Genomic DNA, 26,761 nt, shown 5'->3' with positions numbered 1-26,761 from the left:
AGGCCTAATGTTTTAAAGGCAACCGTCGCATCTGAGTAACGTTTTTAAACACCACATATTTAATAGGAAACAAAAGTGCATACAAAACTAATGTCCCCGCCCATTTCCGCAATTTAAAGCAATCATCGACCAATCGGTTGCCTTGACGGGGAATTCATCCCGCCTCGCTTTGTTGCATCGTCCAATGAGAAGCGGTCGGAACGTGATTGGCTGTCGTTTACGGCGATGGAATAACACTATCAAAGCGCTACAGTAACCATTTGTTGAGACCGTCAGGGGATGCGGTTACACGCCTACATCCATAAGTGTCATATTCATAGTCATAAATAGTATACAGTCCAATTTCGAAGTATACTTCTTTTGCATCATTCCGCATGTGATGCATTCTTTTCATGCAGTCGGACGCCCTCGCAGTGGGTTTGGTTCGAAAGGATGAAACAGTTTCAGCGGCAGACCTTTAACTGGACTAGAAGCAGCTTCACCTTGGACATCTGGTGCTGATCGGCACCCACAGTATGCGGTACTGTACACCCGGTACCGTTCACACTGGGCACAGCCGTTTCCGCGAATGCGTTTTCCAATCTGAACCGAATCGTTCAACCCTACTCCACGTTTTTCCGAATCTCTTTCAAAACCACCAGAATTTTCACAGCACCATGCGGTTTCGGTACATCACTATGCAAGAATGCGGCGCAACACGTCGTTTCGTATGAATGCGGGGCGACCATAACTGATTTGGGGAACAGCACGGGAAACTCCCCCCTCTAAAGACTTCGGAACAATGACCGGACCGACCGCCACAAGCAGCGGCTCCACGGCCAAGATCAGCAGACACGGTCGGTCCAAAAGCACCAGTACCTACCGTCACGCTACCGGTCCGGCCCCCGAATCGCCCCTGTCCACTGCCGCAAACAACACCGGTAGGTCGTCCGGTGAGGAAGATGAGAAAGATGGAGGGGTTCCGTTTTACGTGAACAGGACGGGCTTTCCAATAGACACTGTCACCTGGGAGAGAATGTGGTCTCACGTCGCCAAAGTTCACCCTGATGGACATGATATGGTCGATAGGATACTAAATGCAACACACCTCCCTAAAGTAAGTTTAAATAACTACCAAGACAGCAGTTTTTGGTCAACTGATTTATATTTGTGCAGATGACCCTGTATTATTTGTTCTAACATGGTTTATTTGGACATGGGAATACTAGTTTTTTAGATACAATGGTATTTAGGGTAATCATTATGTACCATGGCTGTGGCACAGTATTTGTTTGTACGGTAAGTTGGTCACACTTCAGTATTGGGGGCAATTGTCACTATTAACTAACCATTAACTACGACTTTCCCCCTATTAAACTCTTAATTTTTTGCTTATTAATAGTTAGTAAGGTAGTTTTTTAGGTTTAGGTATTGGGTAGGATTGGGGATGTAGAATACGGTCATGCAGAATACGTTCTTTATAAGTAGTAATAGCCATGCTAATAACAACTAATAGTTAGAATTGCCCCATATACTGAAGTTATACGGGTAAGTTTTACACAGATGCAACATATTGATAACTGAACCTCCTTTTAGGATTGTTATATCAACCATGATTTTATTATGGTAAAAGTGTAGTAAGCATTTTCTTATATTTCATTACTAGAATTAAACCCTGCTTACCACACTGAAACCATAATTTGATAGCTATAATATAACAGCTTATAGTCGGTCAATTAAGTATTTGAGTCACTTAAGAATTGTATTCAATACGTTCGATATATAAAGGACATCCCACAACTGCGAGCTATGTGACCCAAATTCCAATGAGAGGAAGTGTATGACACGTGAACCGATCTACTCATCCCTATCTACTCATCCCTCTGGCTTCCAACAGTGTGCCACATTGTCCCTTGATATAATTTAATTACAATCCAGGCAAGTTAGAGATCTGATCCAATGAAAACTACACTGTTCGTTTATTTAGATGATGTGCTTTTACGCACATCTATAGATAGAAAAATTTGATTATTTGAGACAATATCCTCTAAGCATAAACCAGTAATGCCTGAATGACCCTTGATAGAGTTACCTTATAAATTGGAATCAGGGATAAAGTGACTCACAAAGTAATCCCTAGTCCTCAAAGCAGATGGGTCAAGCTGTATGTGCATAGCAGACGACGTGTATTGTTTTGTTAGACCACAGTTGTTCATTCCTACACAGTCTGACAGAGTGCTGATGAATGCAAAGCACATGTGTCTGATTGGTCAAAAGTGTTTTTTCAGCTCCCCAGATGTTAGAGTGATTTATATAAGGCATTTCTCACCAGCAGGTGTTGAACAGGTGCGTACAGTGAATCATGTGATCAGACAGATCGGCACAAACCTGACCCTCCTGTTAAATCCTGATGGATAGAGAGTGACTGTCGTGCTGTTGAACATACAAACGCCTTTATTGACGAAGATTCACATTCTCTGGTTGTGGTAACCTTGGATGCGAGGACACTGCAGTTCTCATGCAAACAAATGACATACCGGAATGTTCAGCAGTATCCGTGTTAGTGTAGTAAACAATATTTAAAAAGACGATTCTGTGCACTATTCAGTGAATTTTATGCTTCATACATATTTAAAACCACTTTGTTGTGTTTGTCTAATTGTCGGACAGGGTTTAAGCCTAGTGCCAGACTAATTTAAATGTTAGAAGTGTCTTGATCGAAAACAACTTGCACTCACATTAAAATATATCAATGCGATTGTGTTGTCTCGAGATGCAGACCGGTAATGTTTTTGGTAAAGTACGTTTTATAAAAACAACCTAATTTAACTAAGACTTGTCCTGGTTTAAACTAATCCCTGTCCGGGAAACCGCCCCATAGAGTCTTGGAGTTGAGTTTGATATAATCCATTGTCTAGATTTACTGGAGATAATCCCTGTCAATCCAGTTGTTTTGACTAGTGGTTTGAATTTTACAGCAACCAAACTACAGTAAGTAGATCAAAAATGCTAATGAAATTGTTTTGATGCATCACATGTTTAAAATACATACCAAACTAGCAAATGATGTACTACTAACCACCTAAAAGATGGAAAACATACCAACCAAAAAGTCAAAAGCTATAGATAGACAAATGTTTTGGCTGGGCTGTAGTGTCATCTATAGCTAGTCTCGAGTTTCGGTACAGTCCCACGAGTGGGCAGTGGTCAACTAACAGTACCGTGATGGTGGAGAGTGTCCTATTTTTGTTGACCTCTTTTCAGGGAGGGACAGACCCAGTTTAGACTCAAGCCAATGGAGTAGAGAAGAGTAAATGAACACTCCTTCTGAGAATTCAGACTGTCAAAATCTATATTTGAAATGACGTATGTATTCAGACATCGCTGCTTTGTCCTTCTGAATTCTCCATATTTCGTGATTAAAATTTTTTGCCATAAAGGGTGATTAATAATAATGATTTATGTTTGTCACCGGGTTTTGGAAATATCTAACCAATACAAAGTATTAAAAAGTGCTGTACAGTGTTTAATCGATTAAAATGACATTGCTTTTACCATTTTCTGAAAAATAGCGAATTTAGGACAGCAGCGATATTCAAGTTCACAAAATGTGCTTGGTGTTAAGCGATTTAAAGGGATAGTTCACCCAGAAATGAGAATTATTTCATCATCTACTGACCCTCATGTCATTGCAAAACTGTATGACTTAGTCCGGCAGAACACAAAAGAAGATATTTAAAAGAATGTTGGTAACCAAACAACACTGGCCCCCGTTGACTTCCATTGTATGGAAACAAAACCCAAAGCCTATCAGTAACCAGTTCTGTGATAAGATCATTTAGAATGTATGGGTCACGGTCCAAACATAGGGATGTACTGTAACAATGTTTCTTGTAAATAAAAAAAGATATGCTATACTGTTCGATAGCACTACTTTCACAAGGCTTTAATGTTCCAGTGACGTTTGTAGCACCTCAGGATTCCAAACACCTTTCTTGAGAAGATGAAGGTGTGTTTGCATCTTCTTAAAAAAGCTGCTCAGAGTTAGTTTGCTCAGAACAGCAGCATTGATATTCTGCCATCATAACGTTGCTGCAGAACTAAGAACATTGTAATGTGTGTTTCATTTCTTTATCGGGTTGTTAAAGGTTTCAACAGTCAATATGAGACTTCTCTCCTTTTTGAAACTCTAGTCTCTCATTCCTCTGCACCGAGAGGGAAGAGATAAAGAAGAAACAGGAGATGATTCTAATTCTCATTTCCTCATCTTTCTACAGTAGAGATGGGGCTTTTATCGTAGAGCTTAATATAAATAAGACCTTGCCTGCATGTGAAAAGCTTTGATACTATATGTACTATAAATGTCATTGTCATTCCATTAGTAGCTTCTGTTCCTCTTTCTTGTGTGCAAGAAGACATACAGTATTTTCAATTGTTCTTTTCTCTTCATGGGTCATTTACAGTTACGCAGATCTTATGTGCAAATGCTCAGTAAGTTATTGTTTCTACAGAATCAAATGATAAAGACCTTTCATTCCTTTTAGACATCAGATTAAATTAGACTGATGTGCTTTAGATTTTGTGGTTGTGAAACTCATGGTGACTTCTATTGGAAAGGAGAAGTTGACTTGTGACCCTCTTGGTTTGAATCTGGTCTTCTTATTGAACACAGTTCACCCAAAAATAAAAAGTCAAAGAAGGCCAATGTTGTTTGGCTACCAGCGTTATTCAAAATATATAATGTGTTCTGCAAATGAAAGCGAGTCATACAGGTTTGGGATGGTATGAGGGTGAGTAAACGATAAATGAACTTTCATTTTTTCGGTGAACCATCCCCTAAAGGGTTTTGTTTGGAGTTAAAGGATTATTTACTCAAAGTATTCACACTAAATATTAGTTTTTCTGGGTCTGGGCCTTTCATCCAAAGCTACCTTGACATTGAGCTAAAATGATATTTTTAGGCAATATACATACCTTTTGAATGGACCCCTTCCTGTGACACTTTAAATGTACTCTTCTGTTATTTCAGTAACACTGTCTTTGTTTTTTCAGCCCCCCGTGCCATCGGTTCCAAACTTTAAGCCATCCATGTCTGTGCCTGACTGGCTGCACGCCGTCCAGAACTACATGAGAAACCTGCAGTATCCTTTACCCCGTGCAAACCATTTGCATTTAACACCCTGAGGCAAACATACTTATTTAGGATTTCAGTGATGTTCTTCCTCTTTGTATAATTTGTTACTTGAGTCACTCAAAACAACATTCAGTTGAAGTGTCAGTCACTTTAATTTAGACTGATATTACGGACAGGTCTGAATACTTTAGGTACTCAGAAATGCGATGTTTCTTTTAGCTGAGTTATGTTGTACTTTAAAGGTAGACAGATTAAGGATTTTGTGTATTGATATAGATTTCTATGTAACTTATAATTTCGATCACGTCATAACATCTTGTCTAACACAATGTCTTCAGCAGTCTTTGTAAGATATTTTCAGCTGCTGAGGATATTTACATTCATCACTGTGTGTGAGGAATATTTCAGTGAGAGGAAATGAGGATGTAGGTTTCAGCAGGATATTGTTAGCAGCTGTGCGCTTAGACACGCATGAATCATAATGAAAAAAACAGGAAAAATGAGCTTCCTAAATGAGGCGAACAAACTTAACGTCCTCACGTAGCTCCTTAACTGCCGACAGATACAACCACACTGGAACCCAGTTCTTTGAGATAAAGAAAACTAGACCTCTGAGCGGGTGAGTGCTGACATCATCCTGACATTTTTATCATCCCCCCTTTTCCTGTTATTCTTGTACTTGTCTACTAATTTTACACTATTGAAAACATCGATTTGTTGTTTTCTGCAGTGTTGGCAACCATAATGTAAAATGCTGATATGTCCTCTCACAAAAAAACAACAACTAAATGTAACACTTAACACTGATCATAACCTTGCAATAATTTATTTTACACATTTCAATTCAAGGTAAAGTGAAGTTTTACGGTTGTGATTTTTAAAGGGGCCGCACTGCTCTTGACCGTGCATATAGACCACTTCGCAAGATGTACAGTAAATGTAGAAAATAATCTTACATATACAATTGAATCATAAATATATTCGTTTAGCATTTTTATTCATTGATTGTATTTTGTTCAAACTTAAAAAAAACAATTGTTAAAAATGTTTAGGCAGTTAAAAAAATAGAAACAGGAAGTTATTTTGGACCAGCATTGTTTAAGTCTTTCGAAGTGGTCTATAGACAGTTTCAAAGCAACAGCATAAACAAAACAAACGTTACTGTGCACGCACACTTTTGTGGCCTGAATTTAACACCATCCAAGAATAGAGTCCCTGCAGGTTATTTCTGATAACAAGCAAAATAAATAAGTAAATTACATTAGCTAGCAACCATTACATGCCTAAACTTAAATGCGATAGAGTTATACGACCCATTTTGCAAATTGTTTATTTATATGTAAAATGTATATTTAATATTTTTTAAAACAATTTAAATGTATTATTAACAATGTATTATTTAATATTATTTATACACATTATTATTTTAATATTATTTGTATATTAAGTATGAAACAAAACAAGATAACCCTAGGGCTTACAAAATAGGATAAAAGGCCTGTGACACATTTAGTTTAGATTTGCAGTTAAAAAGAAGTTTTAGTTTGGTTGTTTTCCCATAAGTGTATCTAAACATGTAGGTTAATTTCAATTTGAAAACCTGTAATTGCCTTACTTGATCAAATCTCTTTCCCTGTCCTTCAGGTTGATGGAGACCGCCAGAGAGATGATACGAGAATCACTTCCCATTAAATGCCTTGAAGCAGTTATCCTTGGAATGTATCCTTGCACCTGATTTCTTGAGACACCGGTGAAATCCCTCAGTGCTGCATCACTGTTACGACAGCTCAGGCATTTTAACATTATCCTCAAGCCTACGTATTCACTTTGGTGTAATTTTGCACCACTGTTTGTGAGTGATGCCGCAAATCCTGCAGCTTGCTGAGATGTCGGATTTTCTAAACACCCTTACTGTCAGTAAGACTTTTTAGTTTGGTTGGAGGAAGGGACTTGAGCTTTAGAGACCAGAATATAGAGACTTGAGGGTTAGCAGTTTAAACTTGATCCGGTATGATATAACCTAGCAGCCATGTAGAAGCAAACAAACATAAACCACTTCCTTCAGAATAAACCATCAAGTAAAGTTACTTTTCTTGGGAAAACCCCATTTCACTTTCTTACTAGCATAATTATTCCTAAAAACTCATTTGGACTCAAATTGAGATGGAGAGCTTCATAAGTAGCATTGATCTATCAAAAGCGATGTGCTTCACATCACTTATTTCCTTATGATCTCCCAGCCTTTAACTCTGAGGAAGCCTGAGGAAGCCTTTAAGCGTGAGGAACTTAAATTCAGTTGTTGCTAGGAAACTAGGAGTCGTAGTAGATTCTCCTTCTAAAGAAAGACGCAGTGCATGCTGTACAGGCAGCTGTGCCATTTAGTGACGCCGGGAGGTTGAGTTCCTTCGAAAACCATTAGCGTCAGTTATCAGGGGTCATGGGTTTACACAAGGTTGATGTCATCATCCGGGTCCAAGCAGAAGCCGAACGCACAAAGACGCACTGTTGGTTCAGACTTCTTCGGCGGAAATGCGTTTAAGAGATCTGTTTTGCCGATCGTACCATGTTTCGTGGGGCTACTGTGAGATGAAAAGGTTTCAGTGTAGACTGCTCTTTGAAAAGCATCTCATGGGTCATTAGTAATGAATGGATGCTTTCTCTGTTTTCAGATTTGTAGTGCTGTGTCAGGCTGTTGAAAGAGGGGTTCTAGTTAACTTCTCTCTGTGATCGTGTCTTTGTGTACTAAACTAGTCCTTTAATCTGACGCTCTTTGCCTTTTTCTAAGGGCTGTGTCAAGTCAAGTTTATTTACAATTGTCACACAGCTATACAAGAAAACATATTGACTATAAGCAAAACATATACGGTTATGCAAGTCAAAACACAGGTAAAATATCAGACCATAAATTCCTATATGCAGTGTTAAAGAAATAAAACTATAAAATTCTAGCAGCCCCCCCGGCCAGGCAAACAGTGTAAAACAGTATACACTTGTGACTTAATGATGTAAGGTCCCAGAGGACCCAAACACTAATGGACAGAGTATCAGAGAACAATGAGGCAACGATCATGGATCTATTTCCTGAAGTTTGAGGTTAAGTTGGTTAGATTGCTGGTTGCTAGGCTCGGAGACGAGGGAAAATAAACTACCCAGCTAGTCACACTAGTTTAATTGGCTAAAATGTTTTTTAGAGCGTAGTCAGTTAACACGATTTTAAGGCAATTCATGTTATTTTCTAATTGTATATAATTAGTTTCTAATTGTATTATTCATTTATTTTTTGGTGGCTAATGCCACAGTCACACTGCACTTTTAGAATGCTACCTTTTTTTAATGGGCAATTTATTTGAACTGTTTTTCTCAATTTGGTTATGTGAAAGCTGGTTCGTTCAAAATGGGATTGTGTGATACTACTAGTATTTGCATTTTTTTTAAAACAGCATATGCTGGTTAGGTAGGTTTTGAAGTATGGTAGCTGGTTTGCGCTGGTGTAAGATGGTCATGTGCTGGTTTTAGGTGGTCCTAAACTGGCCATGTGCTGATTTAAGCTGTTGCTGAGCTGGTATTTGCTGATTTGTGGCATTTGCCATGTATGTATAGATATATTCATATCTTTATGTAACTCATAAAATGCAATGGAAAAAAAGAAATGGCTTACGAAGCTATAAACACATTTTAATTGTGTCCCGAGTTAAAGATAAAAACATTTCCTAGATGTTTGTCCATCATGGATTACTTATTTAAGCACATGAATATAAAACAGGTGAAAGTTTACCTATTATAATCCTGTAAATACATTTTGATCATATCAGTTCATTCGGGAAATCTGTGACACGAACAGGGAGTTTTTGGTCCTGTACATAACATAATTTTTCTTCACTTTGCATTGCATAACATGTATTGTTTAGTTATGTAATGCTTTGCAAACTCATAAAAGACTAAACTCGCCAGCTGTCTGCAAATGTAAAAGACGTAAATCAAAATGATAATTCCACACCGTGTTCTCGGAGCCTATAGCAGAAGTAATCCCAACACTTTACAGATTAAAATGTTGAAATTCACAGCACCGCTGCTGAGCAGATCACGTGATCTTGTGGATGGGTAATGTGAAACCGTGGTGTCTTCATTTAATTTTATTTGACCACTGTGTTACACAAAATATAAAACAACACTACAGGCTAAACAGACAAAAAAAGGAAGAAAAGAGCAATGAGACATAGTACGAATAAAACATACTTAAGAATTACTCAGGCCAGAAGATTAGATTTTAATTTCGATTTAAGGTGTAGAAAGAGGACATCCAGGATCTTCAATCATTTATTATTTGGTATTACAAGGTTTCGAGGCCTTCCTTGTCCCTATGCATCTCCTATAGACACTTTTATATCACTAGAGGGGGTTATGTGGGTGTGTGTATTTGTGTGTACACAGAGGCAGTTACGCAATAAGAAACATCAGCACAGAGAAACAATAGGTTTGACCGTCTACTGACAACTTCCGAAATTCTATTGAAACTAAGATTTACATTAACCAATAATGTCATAATGATCATTTGTAATGGACACCCTATACAATATTTTACACTGGTTTTCAGTTTCAGCTAGATGTCATATTACTCATTTGTATGGGGTCTGTGATGGATCATTAATAAACAGAAAAGCTTGTGTTAGGAATATCAGCAGATTGTGTAGACGGGTACGCTGGTGATCGTTTTGGAAGGGCAGATGGTAAAGCAGCGAAGCAGTTCCAGGACCTTACGTCGCATTGTTGGACGCGCAGGCTTAACAGATCTGTTGCCTGCGCCTTTGGCTGAATTGGCAGTTTAAGCTTAACACAAAGTGAAACCGCACACTGTTTACTGAAAAGTGTGACAATTGTGATTCATGAAAGAGATGTTTGCAAAGTACAAAGCATTTCATCATGTTGACGGCACAGCATGCTCGGATGTCAACATTTTTTTCAAAATCTTTCTGTTTAATAAAGTTCTCCCTAAATCACTCCCTTTACTGCTGTCATTCATATGTATGAGATCAAAGCACAAGTTTTTTTTAGGATTTATCTCCAGGTTTGCAAATGAGTTCTAGTGTGAACCCTGCGGATGCACTCACAGGCTGGCAACAGCTTATCGTATCAGTGAACACTGATCGCTCTTTCATAACACTACAGAAGAGATGAGGTAGACACAGGGAGAAGCCCAGAGGGGACAAGCAGTCTAGCCGATTACCTGCTGACCAATCCGATCTCTACAAATATCACATTATTACCATATTTCACTTATCGGTTGTCAGTATTGACTGTATTAAAAACTGGACTGTATTACATTTCTGAAAGTGTGCACAAGTTGTTGCCATGATTCTGTGGGGGTTGCCAGGGTGGTGCCACGCGGTCATGTCATACTCAGTAATTTATAGTGTTGTTTTATGGTTGCCAGGGTGTTCTGGGTGGTTGCCAGGCTATTGTCAGGTGGAAGCTTAAAGTCGTTCATTATTTACTCACTCTCATGTCATTCTAAACCTGTATGACTTTCATCTGCACAACACAAAATATATCTTCAGGAATGTTTGTAACCAAACAATATTCGGCCTTATTGACTTCCATTGTATGATAACAAAACCACTGAGACATTTCTCAAAATATCTTGAGTCATATATAGGTTTTGACCAAACATGAGGGTAAAGAAATGATGACAAAATTGTTATTTATGGGTGAACTGCCCTGTTATAGCCCTTCAATCTGTGCTGTTGTATTAAACATTTTATTGTCTGTCAGGTGAAAATATGTTTGAGTACTTATTGGACTCCTCGGCAAAGTTTTTGATTTGTTGCATTGTTCATATCTGTATTCCAAATTGTGTGGGATGGATTACACTCTGAAGATTTAGGTAAGGTAGTTTGTAATTCACTGCATGATTCCCGTCAGAGTCTCTTGTTGATACAGCAAGACAGAAGCTGATTGATTTTCAGAAAGCGAACTAAAGCTATTGAAAGTTCAAAGACATCACTTCTGAAAAAGCAATAACACACAGGCAGTTGAGAAACTTTGGGGATGCTTGGTATTTTTCCTGAGACACATGGGTAAGTCTCTGAATTTTAACACACTGTTGAAAATCGATCTATTATTTCATTATAACCTCATTCGCAAGGAGCTGCTAATCCGGCACTTGAAAGTGATGTATTCAAGAATTTCTGCCTGATTTACACAACCTACTTCAATCAACTCAAGACCAATGAATGAATTTAATCATTTGATGAATAAAATCATCTTTTAGGAAGACCCTTGACTCCATCTTACTAGCTACCTAACCAACGGTCTGACCTCTGTGGAGCGTTTCCCCATCAGCTTTAAGACGCAGTTCTCTGGGCACCACTTCCATCATGTGGTGCTGGGCGTTTACTGCAACGGTCGCTACGGTACCCTGGGCATGAGTCGCCGTCCCGACCTCATGGACAGATCCCTGAGCTTCCGCACGCTCAGCGAGTTGGTGTTCGACTTTGAGGACTCGTACCGGCGTTACCAGCACACGATGAAGAAAGTAAAGATCGGCCTGTATGTGCCCCACAATCCACATGTTTTCCAGCCTATCGAGTGGAACTACCTGGTGATCAACGCTAGTAAGCAGGTCCGCGAAGACATGCGGAAAGAGCTGGAGAAGCACGGACGGGATATGAGGATGAAGGTGAGGCCATAGCTGATTTTGGTTGAAAAAATTATCAATCTCATGAGAATTTGAAGCATTTCAGCACCTTTTTTTCTACCCTATTTGTGAAAAGTACCAGAAGTTTATGGAAACTGTGAGAGCTAAATAAGGTCAGATGTCCTTTGGGAGGAAGAGCCACAGTACAGATGCCTTTATGCATCTATGTTTTACATTTTTTAACCCTTAGTCCGTCTTTGGACATCCATGAACAGTTAGAACAACAGACTAGTAAGAGATCAGCTGGTTTGACTGTAACATGGGACACGTTTATCATGTAGACAGTAAAAGTAGGTCAGACTTCTGTGGAAGATCACTGTCAGCTGTGACATAGTTTCCATCCAACACATTGGTAGAGAGTGGAAATTCAATTTTTTTCTCGATGAGGAATTTTAGATTTCCTCTGTTTTATCTGTTGTTAGCTAGATGAACATTTCATTTCAAAGCATGAGAAAGGAGTAAAGGGATGAACATTTGCAAAGATTTTTTTTCTTTTAAATCAGCATAAAGCAAATGAGAACATTATAATGCCAAGTTACTCCTCATTGCCTTTGCTGTTTATTTGAGGAAAGCAATATCAAGCGATTGAGAGTTTCGGAAATATGTTGACTAGTGGCGTAATGGAGTTAATGAGCATCATAAAGTTAATGAACAGAATGTTGAGACCGCAGTTACTAATGAGAAAAAACATTGAGAGTGATACAGCGTTTACTCCCCGTAGTGTGCAAGTGCTCAAGCTTTACGCCTTTAGTAAATCCATTATAGACGTTTTATTTTTTAGAACTGGCATCCTGCCGGGCTGAAGATGGGCAATCTTCATTATCTGTTCCTCTGTTTCAGATTTCAATGTTTTACGTTTTCTTTTTCTTATTGCCTTAAATTTCAGACTTTTACAGACTGAAAAATAAATGTTCTGTTTGCGTCGGGGTTCAATAGACTATTAGTAAAAATTATTATGTGGGTTTCATTGCAGATCCTCAAGTCGTCCAGCGCTCAGTCTCCCATCAAAGAGCGAAGCCGAGGCAAATCTTTATCACCGCGGCGGCGATCCGGCACCAGTCCCCAAAGGCGCCAACACGTCCACAGAAGAGACAAATCGTAAGTAATGGACACTCCATTGAAAATCCAAACAAGAGAAATACACAGTGCAATACATCCTCTTTTTGGCTCTTGGTAGAATAGTACATTAAGTTTTAATATATATGCTATATGTTAAGATGTTCTTGTACAGTAAACTTGTATCAAGAGGCTGTAATTACTTGAGATCTTTCACAACCACAGTTAAAGGAACAGTTCACAGTTCAGGTGTAGGGCATGAATCAATAACGAGGAAACGAGAATACTGGAACAGAGACGAGACCGGAGCGAGTGTATGGATGGCCATAAGGGCCATAACTGCGTCTCTCCACACAAGACATGTGACTCTGTCATGATCCTGCCACTAAACCAAGAGAAACATGACATGATGCGGCAGAATCATGACACTCTATGAATTGCAGTTTTAGTCACTTCCGTGAGAGAGCAGATATGTATGCTACTCGATCTATATGTAAAGAAAACATCTACACTAGGTAGTCCGCTTCACCTAGTTGTAGGTGTTCCATGACTAGTTGACCATTTTGTTCTATGATCCCCAATCATGGGGCAGATAACATGAACTTTGCATTGTCGTTTCGCATTACGAACTCTTACTGATGGAGTTTTATCACTGCAGATCGTTGTCAGATTGTGAGCTCCTTCACAATTTTGGAACTCTGTGTTCTTTTGCAGCTGTCACTGGACATTACATTTAACATCCACTCATGTGTCGAGTTCACACCGAGGTCTTAACCCACTGCATTCTCCTTAGAGCTGTGCTGGTGACGCTGAAAATCTGCACACGGTTTCCCTCATCTCCGGTTACTCATGCGTAACCCGGTTTACTTCAGAGTTTCTATAGCAGCACGACACAAGCATTGGTGAATACACTCTGTAATTGTGCTGAGAGGAGCACGACGCCTCTTTCGACCTTGCCGATCATTTTACAAGCGAGACGTTGGCTTGCTTTTGTCTGTGGCGTTGAGGAAATAAGACTCCTTTCCTTTTAGCGGTGCCCATGGGAATATAGGCAATGCTCTGTCTCTAGTTGTATTACTATTGCACAGGAAGCAAAACCGTTGTATCTTTTCACCACTAATATATACATAAAAATGGGTATGCATTAAATAAGAGTACATATTTTGCTATTAATAAGCACACACAAAAGGATCCCCAAGCTGTGGAAATAGACCCGTGGTTTGGAGCCGGTTAGTTATGGAGACTGCTGTTTCAAACACTTTCTGTTAATGTGACACTGCTTCGCTGTCAGTACAAGCTGCCCTCAGGCATTACATGCGTTGGCATTCACTCTAATGTGAGGTGGATGTGGGCTGGGTGGAACAGATGGGGTGAGCGAGGCCATCACAGATATATCACACTAAACCAAGACGAACCAATGTGCATCCACTAATCCATTCAGCCAGATAATAAGCCATGCTGAGTTTCAGCATCTGGGGATGCTACAAAAAAGTACTAGCGGAATTAGTTGAGCATATTTAGCATATTTATAGTTATAATTACTAAAGGTGCTATGTGTAAGTCTTTGAAGGATAGATTGACGGAAACGTAAAATAATATACCTAACTATGTGTTCAGAGTTGTATAATGACCTTACATAATGAAGCGTTATGTTTTATTAGAATGAGCTGTACGTCCCCTTGCATGGAATTCATCATGTTGTTTCGACAGCAGCCCTAAACGGACCAACTGCTCTACAGAGTGCGTTTCATAAATACTTTATCTCCTTCGAGATTGAAGCAAAAACGCGACGACATCTTAGTACCGTGTCAGCCGCCACAGTGCTTCGAAAGGGAGGGGTGAGTGGAGGAGTGAGCTGTTCTTGCAATGATTTCATACGCTGGACTTTAATAAGTTAGTCTTTTTTCCATTCACTGCTGTAGACACAAATCCCATTTTTGGGTGACTATCATTTAAGTCTTCGCCCTAAAGCAATTTAATTAAGTTATGTAACAATAATTATTACAGGTTGCGCGTTTAACCTCAGATTTATTATTTATTATATGTCTTACAAAAAAACTTTGTTTTGGGTAATGCAGAGAAGCTCAGCTGCACATTGGAAGAAATTGCACCAAAGTTTAGACTATAAATCTCTGGACCTCCTGCATCACGATTAGAGCTATTTTTTGCTATGTTCCACAGCCCCCCTCCCTCCCTTTCACATCTGATATGTTAATTGTTGAACTCCACACATACACAAGTTTGCCAGACAGCTGGTGAATCACACCACCCATTTAACGTCAGTAGAATACCACCCGCAATTACACACGCGTTGGAAGAACTGCACAGAACACATATATATCTCTTGCTATATGAGTTTGTGTTGATTTATTTGTAATTTTTCTCTTAACTGGCTTTGAATTTGTCATGTAAGTGAACATTTTTAGGAAATTGTTCTTTAGTCCCCCACGTTTTTTAAGATTATAATTATAAGGACTTGTCATAAAGATAAATGCCTCGAGGAACAGTCTAAATATTTACTCATCCTCATGTCTTTTCAAAACTACATGCTGTTGTTTTAAAGAATCTTCATGATGCTCTTTAGCATACAAATATGGATGGAGGGTAAAAACCAAAAAGGCAGTTCTTGCCATTAAGATTTAGTTTTTTTAGAAACAACACCACGTGGGTTTAACAAATGTAATATTGAGTTAACTGTATATCTCAGATTGGTTATTTGGCTGGTTGGTTATAGTACTTTTTAAACAAGCCTCTCAAATACCATTGGATCACAGCCAGGTTGCATCAATACTATGCTTTTTTGATGTGCGAAGGATGGGTTATTCTCTTGAGGATGCATGTTCATGTCATATCATTCAATAAAGACACACAGTTCACCAAACAAATATGAAACAAAAATGCCATTTGATCTGCTGTGTAGACTGTCTACATCAGTACTCTTCCGTGAACAGGGCTCTACTGGGAACAGATATTTACTTCTGCTACAAGAGAGATGCCGTTGCCCTTTTCCTGAGTCCAGTCTCTGTCAAAGTGCATTATCTGAAGTCTGGGCTATTTCTATAACGGATGTTTGTCTACAATCTCATCCCCACCTCCTCCGTCTCCAGCTTTCAGTGTTCCTCGGCTGCCTCCTTTGTTCGGAACGCAGAGTGCTGTACAGAACATTGCTAAATGATTATACCACACTGTCAATGTATTCACCCTCGTGTCATTCAAAACTTGTATATGACTCTTTCTTCTGTGGAAAAAAGAAGATATTTGAAGAAATGTTTGGTGTCCATACAATGGAAGTCAATGGAGCCAGTGGTGTTTGGTTTCCAACATACTTAAAAAACATATTTTGTGTTCCCTACAGGTTTGAAATGACATGAGGATGAGTAAATGATGAATAGTTTCATTTTTAAGTAATCTGTTCCTTTAGATAGTTCGTATCCAGTTTCTCGCTTGTTTTTTCGAAGCCTTATGAATTGTGTAAATCATTTGACTTTGCAAGTCATCACATTGAATTCAATGCAATTTACACAAAATAAATTGTGTCTAATGTGTCTGTATTTTATAGAAAAGTTTATAGAGGTTTAAAGAAACGTTTCTGGTGCTTTAGCAAGGCAGGCTGCTATGGTTTCCAAGTAACAAACGAGTTTAGCTTTGTTTGGTAACCCTGATGACTTTATGCATGAGAAACCGTTATTCTCAGTTCTTGTGAAAGAACTGTAGAAGGCAGGGCTGGAGCAGATATATGCGATTGATCTCCTGACGTTCATCCCATTGGCTCAAATAGCCTACATCAGTCAGAAGAACACGCAGGACTATTGATTTTCTCCACTGGAGAAACACAATGAAAGTAAATGATGACACTGATGAGAGAGAGAGAGAGAGAGAGAGAGAGAGAGAGAGAGAGAGAACTTGGTGGAGAACCTTTGAAGCCATCAAAAGTCAAGGCAGTAGAGCAGGTCTGTGATGGACCGCTTTGTTCTTCAGCGGCTGTCTGTGTGTTCTTATATAGAAGCTGGAAATGAAAACCAAGACGTGAGAAAAAAGATTTAGTTAGTAATCTATCATTCTATACTTGTTTTTACAGAGGCGGAGGCATTGGATCCGTCCAGTCACCTTCTCTTTTTCTTTAGTCACTTCGGCACCCTTGTTTCTCCGCGATTTTTAAACCATGAGGAGCTTTCGTCATTACGTAATATTGCAATCTCTTCATCTCTGTTTATTTTGCAGGCCAGCAGCACTGGACAGAAAGCCAGCAGAGCTCAGCACCTTCAGTGATGGATATCAGATCAGAATCTGAGCCACCAGCCGTCCTCTCCATCACCTCCTTCAGACCAACTGTATTTTAAACATCAAACAAAGTTTTTAGATGAAGAACAAAAAATTACATTTACCAGCCATTAAATATTTATCTTTGCAAAGGTGGAAGGTTAAAAGTAACCAAAATGAAAACATAACTACCCCAATCATTGTTAAGCATTTAGAATTGATATCACAATATACAACAACATACAATCAAATATTGTGTTAGAAACGTCACTAGCGGTGAGAACGTGTTGTGCTTGGCGTAGATGTAAACCTCGGTGCCTCGTGTTTTGGTACAGTAGATATTTTGGGGATGTCTGGCCCTTTTGGAAAGGTCAGATGCTTTTTCGCCAGAGGCATAAGGACACAGGGGACCTGAACATCTGAGAGCTACACTTTGCCCACAGGACTGTATCCAGTCTGCTTTATTCTGTACAAAAACCCAGACACTCCTGTAATATAAATGATTTATTGACTAAGGTTCAAGTCTGCCGTACAATAAAAATGCTTTGTGCTGTTCTTCCCTCCTCTATAAAAACATCCGATAAAAACAAAAAGTTACACTTTAAGGATTTTTTATTTTGTTATATTTCTTTTTTGTTTTTAACTGGTTGGTTAGCCAGTGCAGTGTTTCGTGGTTTCGTTATTTTGTTACTTTCTTTGAGAGGCGTGGTTGTCTATTATATGACGTACCACACATCGTAGATATTTATACATAGATGCCTATTTGTATCTGTGCCGTCTATAATTGCGAAGTTGACTGTGCATCTGTAACAGTAGTAGTTGATGCACATAAACATTATAATTGCTAACACGTTACAACAAGTACTGTTATATTGATATTATACATATAAAACACAATCACATTCTCACCTGAGACATTTTTGTGCTTTTACAACCAGAAAACACATTTCACAGTTTGACTGTAGCTGAAATGTTGAATGTGCCAATATGGCGGATCTCTCGATGACTGGAGGGGTCGAATGTGGCATCTATGTATACATATCTATGCTACCCATTGTGTCATTTCTTGTTTTATCTTTACATTAATGTAAAACCTTTGGTTGCCCTTCAACATGCAACAATCAATACTCATTTTCGTATGAATAATGTGGTGACGTCAGAGCATCCACTGGCATATCTTGCCCGTTTTTATAGACCCCATATCTATGAATCCACAGCATACCACCTCGTATGAGAATAAGCTATGCACGTGGAACAGGTCTTTGGATCTGTTCATCTTGACAGTACACCTGTCTTTGACATTGTAGCAATTATATTGATATCTATTCTTTGGATGTGTCTCGAGCAGTTCCTGAACGTTTCACTCTGAACAGGTGCTGTTGACTGAATTATCATATTATAGCTCATTCTGCCTTGTAATTGGTACCAGCTTTCTATCAAAAGCTTTGAACCACACAAGTGCCAGACTATCATATAGGTTAAACTCACCTGTAAGACTGAAGGTTTGACATGAAGATCATGCCGGTTTTATACCTGTCGTACCATTGATCAGACACTTTATGGTAGAGAAGTGATCTGTCGCTTTATTTGGCACCTGACGAATTGTTACAGATTTTAAGCATTCATAACTTGATGTTTGGTAACTGAGCAAATGTTTGTGAAATTGTGAGTTTGGAACTTTTTAATCACAAAAAATAGTTTTGGTAAAATGAAAATGCAATGATCTCTCCTGAAAGGTGCTAAGACAAGACACGTCTTTAAAGAATTAAATAACATTATTTTAGCATTGGCTCTGTTTTTGTGATTGAAGAGCACATAGAACTGATATTGAAGCACACTGATGACTCATTTACCTTTATTCAAGACAATACACATATTTTGTGTTTTGCCACAAAATTCATTAGAATTAATATTCACAAGAGTAGCGATACTTTTGTGGAATTTTGTTTTATGTCGTAATGCAGGCTTGACGTGTCTGAAAATACAATCAATGTTGATGTATTGTACAAATTATTTATTGATCAGAAGTTGACTGTAAATGTATTTTTAAGAGACGAATGTTGATCATCGCATTCAATTTTGCGATTGAACTGTTTGTGTATATAAATCTAGTTTAAAAAAGGACTTGAATTTGGATTAAGGACTATGAATTTGGATTGACCCTCAGTTGTTTCTTTCGAAAGCCTTACCGCTGTCTGTACCGGGAAGTCTTATTCAGTCATAAATGTGTTTCTGCGTCACCTGCATTTGCCAATGACGAAATACTTCTGTAATCGGTTTATTTTCCTCTGTAGCATGTTTTAATAAAAATCTTTTTTGTATAGATTTGTGTATTTCTGTGTGCTCAGACAGTGACATTCTGTGTGACTCTCATCTAAATATTCATTGGTACAGTGAGCCAGTTCTCTAAGAATGGATGTATAGGATGAAAAGGATAAACTATGTGAATGCACGTTTGTAAAAAGCATATCAATCTTTTTTCAATCATTCTCATTTGGCAGAATTACAAAATGTCGCTCTGTAACATTTCTCTTGAGTGTCACTGAGTGATACATCTGCATAGCAACAGCTCCCAAAGATATTAAAATATAAATGCTTAAATCATCAGTCTGTCTTCTTGCTTAGCACATATGAGGTTCTATAGACACCTTTAAATCCAGCTGTCAGACCACATGGGGCAAAATGAAAATCTGTACAGTCTGTCATCACTAGTTTTTAAACTGCTGTGAAATATGAGATTTCTCACCTCTCTACACTCATAAAGGTGCTTAAAAGGTTCTTCACAGCGATGCCATAGAAGAACCATTTCTGGTTCCACAAAGAACCATCTAGTCAGTGGTTCTTTAAAGACAATAATCGGAAGAACCTTTCGCCACAAAGATGTCAAAGGAACCAAAAAGTCCACAGGTCATTTTAATTACAAAACGTGTTTGTTCCTGCACATTTTGACCAATGCCTTTCACTGTCTTTTATGAGATCTACAAAAGGATAAATTTACTTTTAAAGAAAACAGCACACATATCAACAATACACAAATAAGACTGATAAAATTATTTATTTTACATATTCCTATTTCCATCTTTAAAATGTATGCAAATGAAACGGATACAACTTTTAAAATCGGTTCAAACTGAAAATAAAAATATCTTATTCACTGACTTGCTTGATGTCAAAACGTTCTTATTTTTTTATATAACACCCCTTATACATTGGAGTGAGACCTGTGCGGGACTGTCCCATTACAGACAAGCTCCAATTATTTAAATTTTGTCATAAGACAAAAAGGGAATTTAAATATGTGACAATTCATAATCAAGTTTCTGATTAAGTTCTGATCAAGTTCCTGTGTAACACACACAGTCATGACTGAACAGTTTTCATCGAACTGTGAGTTTAAAGTCATTGTTAATCTGGTCACACTGCAAGCACCTATATGGTGCAAGTAAACACTGCAGATCTCTCAGCCTTCGGTTTGAGGGTGCAGACGGAAACGGGTCAAAAGGGGCAGGTGGTCAGAAGAGTTGTGTTTGTTGGGAAGGCCATTGACCCTCTGGAGTTCAGCTTCCCCCACAAGGGCAAGTCTGCCCAGCTGCTGCAGACCCCTGTCTGGTGACACACTGTATTCTGGGTAAGAAATAAAAAAGTCAGTTTATATATGCACAGCATTGCAGATTTTACTTAAAGGAATAGTTCATCCCTCCAAAAAACTTTCATCATGTTTGATTCATATTTTGTTGCTCATTTATTTCAATCTTTGTGTTGTTGGGGTTTACGATGCTTTGACAGTGGTCATTGGTTTGTTGTAAGGTATAAATGTGGGTAATCCCACAGTAATGTTTTTTCTCTAGAATCTACTGCACTGCATCAAACTGCAGCATCACGGCTCACATGCTGACAGGAGCAGTGATGTAACAGCTACATTGGTAGTCTCCCTGCATCCCTTTAAGAGCACATTTTCAGAATACAAATATGGACATACAAGTTCATGCGACAAGGTCGCCTGCAAAGTGCTACAGCCACTTTATAAAATACTGCGGCAAGAAATATAAATCAAACCTGGATGAGCCATCACATCTCCCAGAGCTGCAGAGTAAAAGATGTAATCGACAGTGATGGCCGTCCGTGAGTGGCAGGTGGTGATCTCAGGATGTCTGCTCTCTTTCAGGTAGTGGGAGTATGCTGAGGTCAGCTTTAAACTGTGCTGAATGCTGGGCTTAGTAAATCTACACAACACATCACATGAGAAAACAATGATTAATATTGGTAATTAAAGATGAACGTGCTGACATGAGAAATTCAGAGGAAAGAGTTGAAGTCTGACTGTCAGAAGAGCTGACTGTCAGGTCAGTTGGGTTTTAAAAGGACAAAATTGAAAACATAAATATACAAAAAGAGATTAGAAATTAAATGTTTATCAGTAATTACATTTTTAAAAATGTATTTTTTATTTACATTTATGCATTTGGCAGACGCTTTTATCCAAAGTGACTTACATCGCATTATACTATACTATATAAGTATTTTATACTTATTATTTAAATAAAACGACCCAACTGCAGTTTGCTTGATATGAATTGGAATGCCCAATGAAAAACCAGATTTTTCAAATAAAAAAAACTGTATTATCTTTTTTCCAAAAGAGCATTTCAAATATTCGAGCATCTTAATAATTGTGATGATAAATTAATATAGGTTTAGACATCTGGATTTACCCATCAATTGCTGTTAAAGCCGCCTGCTCCAAATCCTTCACTTCAGCATCTGTGAAAATAAATTACGACATGAAATATTTTAAACAAAAAAACGCAATTACTGCTTATTATTCAATATATAATCAAATCAATGCAGGCTTTTACAGAAAAAACGCTTTCAATGTTCTTTATTTGTAAATGGTGAAATATAGATTGTTGCCATCTTTAACAAATCGGTTGCTGTTTTATATCAGGTAATATATAATACGTGATTAGGGCTAAAAAGTGAACACCTTTGCTTGGGCTTTCATACTGGCAGTGCTGAGAGATGCCCAGACTTCTGGGCCAAATTGGCACGGTGAGAATACGCTGCCCTCTTGGGTTCTCCTCCTGTCCTGACACCTGCAAAATCAAACAATTTTAGAGATGCCAAGGGTGTGAAAGATAAAACAGTAGTACATTTTTCATTTAATTTCATATAATACAAAACTATTTTTTATTCCAAGATTTTTCTACCTTTCCAATAGGCATGCCATCATATTCCAGTCTGCTTTCCTTAATAAAGTGATACAAAGGAGACCAAGGAACGGAGTTAAAATCCCCACAAAGCACCACAGGACAGACGCCGCCATCAGGTAACCGGGCCACCTGGCTTATCTCTGCCAGCAGCAGAGCCAGCTGGGCCAGTTTAATGTCACCACGTCTGGGGTTGTACAGTAAATGTGTGTTGGCCACGCATATGTTTGCAAAAGAGCCATTGCAGTCAATAGGCCGCAGCAGCAAAACCAGGCCTACGTTATCACGATCGAGGAGAGGGACGCCACGACGGAAATACTCCAAAGGATGACAGGAGACGAGAGAGAAGCGCTCGCGTTTGAAGACCACAGCACATCCGTCAGGCTTCACGCCGGTTCTTCGTTTGAACTCGCAGTGGTAACCTGTTTAAATGGCAGGGAACTGAATATTATACATTATACATAAAGTCTGAAGAAATGCATGCATACTGAAGAACGGACACCAACGAATCCATAGAAACCAAAAAATACTTGAAAGATTACCTAAACATTCTAGAGAAGGTTTGATTTGTTCTTCATAATGGTCTTCTTGCACCTCCTGGAGGCAAATTATCTGTAGTGAAAATGATTGCAGAAATGTCAGCACATTATTGGATGTACATAGTTTTATGTGTAAATAGGGACAGAATAGCATTACAGTGGCTAGAATAATTGAAAGCAAGTGGTTCGGTCACTTACATCAGCGCTGTGCTGTGCCAACTCTTTAATTATATTCGAGAACCTATAGTTCCAATCCAGAACACAGGCATTACAGTGTTTGTATAGGTATGAATTATCACAGAGCAGGTCCTGGGCGAGGATATTGTAGGACATCACGAAGAAATCAAACGGCAATTTTTGTTTCCCCCTTTCTGGAGACGTTCTAGCATCACAGCGGTGAGAAAAATCCTTCCAATGTCTCGTCAACTCTGTAATGACAACAGTGGATGGTTTTTACTATGTAAACATATGTAAAAATAACAATACGAATGTAAACCCTTTAGCCTCACCTGGTGTGTCTGCAGTACTTTTTGGGCTTGAAGGAAATTTCCCAGGTGGCCCTGGACCGTTAGCTCCATTTCTAAGCCATTCGGGACTACCCTTAGGACTCCTGCTGCCTTTAGGAGGTGAACGTTCTTGTGAGCGTGAAGATATTTCCGCGGGTGACCTTCCATCCGTGCTCTTTCTCCTTTTCTGCGGTGGCTCCCTTTCAGAACGGTCCATCAGACCTCTAGAAAGATGAACGCCTGGTCTGGGGTGTGTGTGGGGCAGGACACCGGTATTCCTCCAGGAGCTCCAGTTATATGGATCTGGAGGACGCGGGGGCCGATTGGAAGGATGTCTGAAATAGCCGAAAGAGGTAGATTGGTGCTGAAAGTGTGGCGGTGGTGTCCACCATGAATGACCAGGCGGATACCAGTGTCTCAAAATGGTCCGAGCTGGCGGTGAGCCCAACGTGCTCAGGTAACGGCCAAACATGGGATGACTGCAAGAGGAAAAATAAACAGTGCTTAGAAAAACAATGCCATGGCAACACTTACTGTGGTTATGCAATTCTATTAGAAATATTGTAAATTTATTTTCAATCTATAAAGAGGTATTCAATACACATGATAATGAAGATGTACTAGTATTATTTGACAAAATATGACGTAAAGTTAACCTAATTGTTTCATTCAAGTAAAATGAACACGTATTAAGCTTGGTAGAACAATAATGTGTATTTTAACGCACACAAGGGTCATCAAGTAAAACAGAAAATGTTAAAACGAACAGCATCATGCTTGGGTTCAACACACAAACTCGATGCTAATATGTAAGAAGCTTACTTTGAGGAAACACCGGGCCTGGCATAGTTAACATTCCTGTGTCGAGACATGTAACGTTCTCATATCATAAAACTACTCTTCAACACCATTTTAAGTGAGTTGAAACTCATTACTAAAGCAATAAACGACTCAGAAAAGACGTCTAGAACTGCTTTATGCTAGCAAAACAAACAGCTGTGCTCCATGAGACGAGGCGCAGATCGATCCGCGCATGTCATAAAAGTAACGCGAGAGCTATTAGAAAGTATAAGCAGCCGTCTGCTCTCGCGGTACTTAACGTCACACGCCGATCAGTCAGCGCAGCGACTTACCTCGAACGGCTGCGTTGGCGTTTTAATATAATGTGGCAACGGAAAGCACGATGTGACAAAATACAAGAAACAACAGAGCGTTGTGCTGTTTTATTTCGCATTAAGCTGTACGACGAATATAGTTTACTAAGCAGTGTGATTAATATCTAATAATTGCGGGTAAGTTAGTAATGTAGTCGTGTTGCATAGAATATACACATAATAATCTGCCCTCCGCGGAGATTGAATCACGATTCACCTAACGTTACCATCGCGATCTAGCGATAACGTCAATAGCAGAAGCCAATTTGTTTGTCGCTTACCTGATAATTTGTTATAAATACACACAGGAAGCCAAACACCTATAAATCGTCGCCGCAGTCGAATGCATTCGGGAGACTGTGGGCTCTCGTCTGGATTCACCGGACTGTGTGCTTTCCCTGATGGTTAAAACAATAGAAAGCATCTCAGAAATGCTAATGGTTTTGCTGTGAACCAAACTTGTTGTAATGGAAACTAAAATGGGCTCTGGGGTGTGCGGATGGGGTCACTGCAGGGATCCTGTTGGTGGCATGTTTTCTGATGTTATTTGACGGATGGGAACCAACAGATCGCCCAAATACTGTAGGCTATAGATATCATATAATGAGTTATTTTAATGGATTATAAAGTTTTTTTAGATTCCCTCTATATAGTTTTTTTTAGAAATGTTTGTACTTTGATATGACATATATTTGATATATCACGTGAATACGATGATTGTCAAACTTTGTCCATGATAAAGTTTTTAGATTCGTTTTTTATCCGTGTCCTTTGTTAATTCCACAGACTTACAAGTAACTACAACCATGTCAATACGTAAAAATGAAATAATAACATTTTATTAAGCAAAAATAAAAAATGTAGAGGGTGAAAAGACCCATGAAACAAGGCTTTGATAGACTCGGGACATGTCTCTGCTGTTGGCCATGTCTCGTGCTCAAATGACGTTTTTAACCACTAGAGTTCAGTATTGCCCTTCTATAATTTGGTGTGGCTCACCAGCTCAAGCTCAAATTCGTGTGCTGAGCTTGGTATACGAAGAAAAGCATGTAAAGTGTTACAAAAACAAATTAACTATATTAGGAAAGATAACACCAACGACGAACTACGTGACTTGCTAACAAATACTACTAATAATGAACTGCCTAATCTATTTCTACGTCGGAAGTCGGCCTCAACATCCACAAGGACAAGACAAAGATACTGAAGATAAACTCCTCCAGTACCGAACCAGTCACCCTGAACGGAAGTCCCCTGGAAGAAGTGCAGTCCTTCACCTACCTCGGTAGCATCATAGACCAGCAGGGCGGCACAGACACGGACGTAAAGGCACCATTGTGAAGTCGGTCTTGCTGTATGGAGCAGAGACATGGAGGACAACCAAGACCACCATCAGGAAAGTCCAGACCTTCACAAACAGTTGCCTCAGGAGGATTCTCTGGCCCGAACATCATCAGTAACGCTGACCTTTGGGAAAGGACCCGCCTGCTTCCTGCTGAAGAAGAAATCAGGAAGAGGAGATGGGGATGGATAGGACACCGTGACCCGGCAAGCGCTGAATTGGAACCCCCACCGAAAGCGGAAGAGAGGTCGCCCAAGAAACACCTGGCGACTCGACATCGAGGCCGACACCACCAAGATGGGCTCCAACTGGAGTCAGTTAGAAAAAAATGGCCCAGGACAGGGGACTCTGGAGAGCTGTTGTTGGCGGTCCATACCCTGACACGGGTGACGGGCACTAGTAGTCTATTTCTAGTAATGTATTTTAATCTGTCATCATAAATTGAGCACCTAACCCCTCTTAAAACACGTACTTACTAATCATTTGAGGGTTTGATGTGAATGCTTAAAACACAAGAATATTTAACCCTCCATACCATAGTCTAGTCATGTGTTCCAAGTTTAAGCAGGGTTGAGATTTTGTCAGCCTCCAGGGCAAAAACAGAGCTGTTATGGTCCAAAAAACCCTGACTTTTTGATAAAGAAGCGTATCAAAACCCTCTAGCCATCTGCCCGGGAGAGTGACCCTACCTCCTGACACGGCCCATTAAAGGAAAAGTTCACTTCAAAATCTAAATTGAGTTATGTTTTACTCACCCAGATGTTGTTCAACATGTTTTAAGACCTCCCGGCGTCTTCGAAACACAAATAAAGATATTTTAGGTGACATCTGAGAGATTTCCAGGCCTCCTCATAGACATCATGGTTATAGTTGTTGTCAAGGTCCGGAAA

The 26,761-nt window shown here is 39.1% G+C and overlaps 2 protein-coding genes across 5 annotated transcripts; one reads left to right on the top strand and one right to left on the bottom strand.

Annotated features, from left to right (window-relative positions):
- The first annotated feature begins 183 nt into the window (after positions 1 to 183).
- On the top strand, positions 184 to 19,726 carry vash2 (vasohibin 2). Its single transcript, XM_079475461.1, has 7 exons — positions 184 to 1,096; positions 5,032 to 5,120; positions 5,676 to 5,732; positions 6,758 to 6,832; positions 11,408 to 11,789; positions 12,781 to 12,905; positions 17,085 to 19,726. Exons 1-7 carry the CDS (start codon positions 782 to 784, stop codon positions 17,152 to 17,154), a joined length of 1,113 nt encoding a protein of 370 aa, XP_079331587.1. The 5' UTR covers positions 184 to 781; the 3' UTR covers positions 17,155 to 19,726.
- Positions 19,727 to 19,915: 189 nt separating this feature from the next.
- Positions 19,916 to 25,010, bottom strand: angel2 (angel homolog 2). 4 transcript variants are annotated; one of them, XM_079475286.1, is made up of 9 exons: positions 24,198 to 24,415; positions 23,379 to 23,854; positions 23,068 to 23,297; positions 22,873 to 22,942; positions 22,331 to 22,752; positions 22,108 to 22,216; positions 21,836 to 21,884; positions 21,180 to 21,346; positions 19,916 to 20,747 (listed from the first exon to the last, which is right to left on the bottom strand). In XM_079475286.1, exons 1-9 carry the CDS (start codon positions 24,245 to 24,247, stop codon positions 20,584 to 20,586), a joined length of 1,737 nt encoding a protein of 578 aa, XP_079331412.1. In that variant the 5' UTR covers positions 24,248 to 24,415; the 3' UTR covers positions 19,916 to 20,583. The 4 variants fall into 4 exon arrangements, with proteins under 4 accessions (XP_079331412.1, XP_079331415.1, XP_079331413.1 ...); XM_079475289.1 differs by lacking the exon at positions 24,198 to 24,415 and adding an exon at positions 24,811 to 25,010 and having other exon boundaries at positions 20,127 to 20,747; XM_079475287.1 differs by having other exon boundaries at positions 20,160 to 20,747; positions 22,873 to 22,927; positions 24,198 to 24,410.
- Between the last annotated feature and the right edge of the window lie 1,751 nt (positions 25,011 to 26,761).

Source organism: Barbatula barbatula (genome assembly GCF_947034865.1).
Source record: "Barbatula barbatula genome assembly, chromosome: 15".
Lineage (NCBI taxonomy): Eukaryota > Metazoa > Chordata > Actinopteri > Cypriniformes > Nemacheilidae > Barbatula > Barbatula barbatula.
This window is presented reverse-complemented; position numbering and strand designations above follow the sequence as displayed.

Excerpts from the sequence above, each read along its gene's own strand:
- angel2 (XM_079475286.1), bottom strand. The coding sequence starts at position 24,247 with ATGTCTCGACACAGGAATGTTAACTATGCCAGGCCCGGTGTTTCCTCA. Across the intron at positions 22,943-23,067 it reads TGGCACAGCACAGCGCTGAT|ATAATTTGCCTCCAGGAGGT; the intron begins GTAAGTGACCGA and ends TTTTCACTACAG. Across the intron at positions 22,753-22,872 it reads ACCTTCTCTAGAATGTTTAG|GTTACCACTGCGAGTTCAAA; the intron begins GTAATCTTTCAA and ends CCATTTAAACAG.
- vash2 (XM_079475461.1), top strand. The coding sequence starts at position 782 with ATGACCGGACCGACCGCCACAAGCAGCGGCTCCACGGCCAAGATCAGC. Across the intron at positions 1,097-5,031 it reads ATGCAACACACCTCCCTAAA|CCCCCCGTGCCATCGGTTCC; the intron begins GTAAGTTTAAAT and ends TTGTTTTTTCAG. Across the intron at positions 5,121-5,675 it reads AACTACATGAGAAACCTGCA|ATACAACCACACTGGAACCC; the intron begins GTATCCTTTACC and ends AACTGCCGACAG.